Below are 3,401 nucleotides of genomic sequence, written 5' to 3' on the forward strand. Positions count from 1 at the left end.
GCCGCCCTGCCTTGCCTTCTTGGCAGACTGTGACCTGGAAGTGTGAGTCAGCTAACCCTTTCCTCCCTAAGTTCCTTTGGGTCAGAGTATTTTATTATCACAGTAACAGGAAGCAAACTAGAATGATCGAGCCATAGCCCCAGTTGGGATTACTCATTTACAAGTGTCTCTCTTCTCCTGTATTCTGCAGTTTGTGTCTCCTTTTTCCTCCCTCTTAATGTGTTCATATGTATACACATGTGTGTTTGTATGTATATGTATATGTATATATATATACATATGTAATAATTTTTCCTAACTCATTTGTGTGTTATATTATTTCTAAAATCTAAATATTTTGGGATTTCCTGAGAATGAGGATATTTTCCAGCTGAGCATAGTAATACTTACTTTAATCCCAAGGCTTGGGAGGTGGAGGCAGGAGGAATAGAAGTTACAGCCAAGGCTGTGTGACAACACCCCTTTTAGAAGAAAATATGCACCACCCCCCCCCCCACAAAAATAGGGACAAGTCTCTCATATAGCTAGAACAGCCTGTAAATTCAGTAAATTCACTCACCCACCCCACTCTGTGTCTCACTCTAGCAAGGTGGCTTGGAGTTCACCATGTATTCCCAGGCTGGCCTCGAACTTACAGCCTCAGCATCTCAAGTGCTGAGATTACAGCCATGCCTCTCCATACCCCCAGTGGCATAGACTTTTCTTGTTTTCTGTGGTACTAAGGACTGAAGCTAGGGTTTTGCACATACCAGGCAAGCACTCTACCTATGGATGTATATAGCCCAGCACCTGTTGACATTTTCTTAAGAAGTAAAATCAATCCTAACTTGTCTTCTCTCTGGACATTCACTTTGTCTAATAATTTCTCATTAGGTATAAGTTATGGATTCTTGGCTGGAGTGTTTAAGAGGAAATGTGTCCTCAAAGTATTACTTCTAGAAGGACACTTTCCTGTCTGTCTGTCTGTCTATCTATCATCTATCTATTATCTATCTATCGATCGATCGATCGATCTATTTATCTATCTATGAGAAAAATGTTGTATTTTATTTATATATTTTTTTTTTGAGATAAGGTTTCTTTTTTTGTTGTTGTTTTTTTCGAGACAGGGTTTCTCTGTGTAGCCCTGGCTGTCCTGGAACTCACTCTGTAGACCAGGCTGGCCTCGAACTCAGAAATCTACCTGCCTCTGCCTCCCAAGTGCTGGGATCAAAGGCATGTGCCATCACCACCCAGCTGTAATTATATTTTAATATAAAAAGATAAAAAAAGAGCCTAACATTCAAAAAAAGAAGAGAAAAAAGAAAGAAAGTAGGCTATTAAGTGTGCCAGTACAGCGGGAAGAAAGGTCACGTTACAGAAAATGACCTGACGTGCCGTCTGGGATGATTGCTTGTCTCCTGATGTCTTTTCAACATCAGTGCCTATCTGATGAGTTATGACAAGTGTGCCTTACCTACCTTTGCAGTGTACTTTGTTCATATCTAGAGCAGGCATTTCTAGTACCTTCTAAAAATGTCTTAACACTCTTGTTTTTTAGGCTGTCAAGAAACATAACCTAACTAAAAGGTGGCTCATGAGAATCATTGATGAAAGAGTAAGTTGGAATTATCCAAGTCTTAAATTGTTTTCCCTTCCTAGTCCTTAGGTTAATTATTCATGGAGGAAAAGTTTTGTATGCATATTAATCTTTTGGAGGAAGGAAACTTAGAGAACAGACGTATTTTTCCACAATCAGTTACTTCCTTTCCCTCTCTCCCTGGAGTCAGGAAGAGACCAGCACTTGGACAGAAGGCCAGCACCAAGCGTCTGTGTGCGCGCATGCGTGTGTGTGTGTGTGTGTGTGTGTGTGTGTGTGTGTGTGTGTGCGCGCGCGCACACACATGTGTATTCCAAGGTCTATAGTTATAGGCATAAGCCACCATGCCCAGATATCTGATTTTATTTCATGTACATTCTAGCTCTCTTTATTTAACTTCATTGGCTTTTAAAAAAAAAGTAAACCCTAGTCATATTATTTGATCAGCAACTACAGATGTATCTTTTTATATTTTGGGGTTTTTTGTTTGTTTATTTGTTTGTTTTAGGTTTTTAGTTTTTTTGAGGCAGGGTTTTTCTGTGTAGCCCTGGCTATCCTGGAACTCACTTTGTAGACCAGGCTACCCTCGAACTAAGAGATCTACCTGTATCTGCTTCTGAAGTACTAGGATTAAAGGTGTGTGCCACCACTGCCTAGCCACATGTGTCTTAAAAAGACTTTCTGGGCTGGAGATGTGGCTCAGTGGTAGAGCTTTTGCAATGTTAGTTTTAATCTGTAGCACCAGATAAACTAGAGGAGTGGATAAGAAGGTAGCCAGAAGAGCACCTTTTGAGAGCATAATCACAGTACCACACTCTGATCACCATGCCTTAACATGACCCGTTTCTTTTTTTTTTTTTTTTTTAAAGATTTATTTATTTATTATATGTAAGTACACTGTAGCTGTCTTCAGACACACCAGAAGAGGGCGTCAGATCTCATTACAGGTGGTTGTGAGCCACCATGTGGTTGCTGGGATTTGAACTCATGACCTTCTGAAGAGCAGTCGGTGCTCTTCCCCACTGAGCCATCTCACCAGCCCATGACCCGTTTCTTCATGTATGATCACCATGCCTTAACATAACTCCTTCCTTGATGTCATCAACTGCCAGACTGTCTTACTCATATATTTATGTATCCTGGTGCTTAGGTGTATATCCAAGAAGTAAAGACCAGACAGCCAAGACAGACAAGTCCCCTGCATAGACATTGCTGTTAAATTCTTAGAACTGAAGTCTGGCCCAGTTGTGCCCTGGCACCATTTTTGTAGTCGATGCATTCTGTAGAATGCAATGTAGTTGATGCATTCTGGGTCAGTGTCCTCCTTGGCCTAATGTTTATCACACATCATGGTCAGGAAAATGTATGTTTGCTTTATTTACTTATTCCTTATTATTTTTCCAGACAGGGTCTCGTGTATGCTCAGGCTGTCCTTGAACTCACTGTGTAGTGCAGGCTGACCTTGAACCTGTGATCTTCCTGCTTCTGCCTCTTGAGTGTAGCGATTGCAGGTCTGTGCCGCCATACCTAGTTTCATGCTGTGCTTGAATCCACATGCTTTGTGGATGCTACCCACTGGGCTATATCCCCGGCTCTTAAATTATTATTATTGTTATTTTTTGGAGATTTTAAAAACTTATGTGTATAGGTGTTTAGTTTCCATGTATACCCATGCATCATGTGTACACATTGTCCAAGGAATCAGAAGGGATTGAATCTTCTGGAACTGGAGTTAGATGGTTATTAGTCATCTTAGATAGACATTATGCTGAGAATTGAACCTGGGTCATCTGAAAGAGCAGCAAGTACTCTTTTTTTTTTT

At 40.7% G+C, this 3,401-nt stretch overlaps 1 protein-coding gene across 4 annotated transcripts in view; it reads left to right on the top strand.

The window, feature by feature from the left end:
• The window catches only part of Ndufaf6 (NADH:ubiquinone oxidoreductase complex assembly factor 6), a 24,419-nt gene that overhangs the window by 8,781 nt on the left and 12,237 nt on the right, over positions 1 to 3,401 (top strand). For all 4 annotated transcript variants that reach the window (XM_031366633.1, XM_031366634.1, XM_031366635.1 and 1 more), the window contains one exon: positions 1,541 to 1,597. In XM_031366633.1, coding sequence (XP_031222493.1) covers positions 1,541 to 1,597 — 57 coding nt within the window. The remainder of the gene's footprint in view (positions 1 to 1,540; positions 1,598 to 3,401) is intronic.

Source organism: Mastomys coucha, unplaced genomic scaffold, assembly GCF_008632895.1.
Source record: "Mastomys coucha isolate ucsf_1 unplaced genomic scaffold, UCSF_Mcou_1 pScaffold14, whole genome shotgun sequence".
NCBI lineage: Eukaryota > Metazoa > Chordata > Mammalia > Rodentia > Muridae > Mastomys > Mastomys coucha.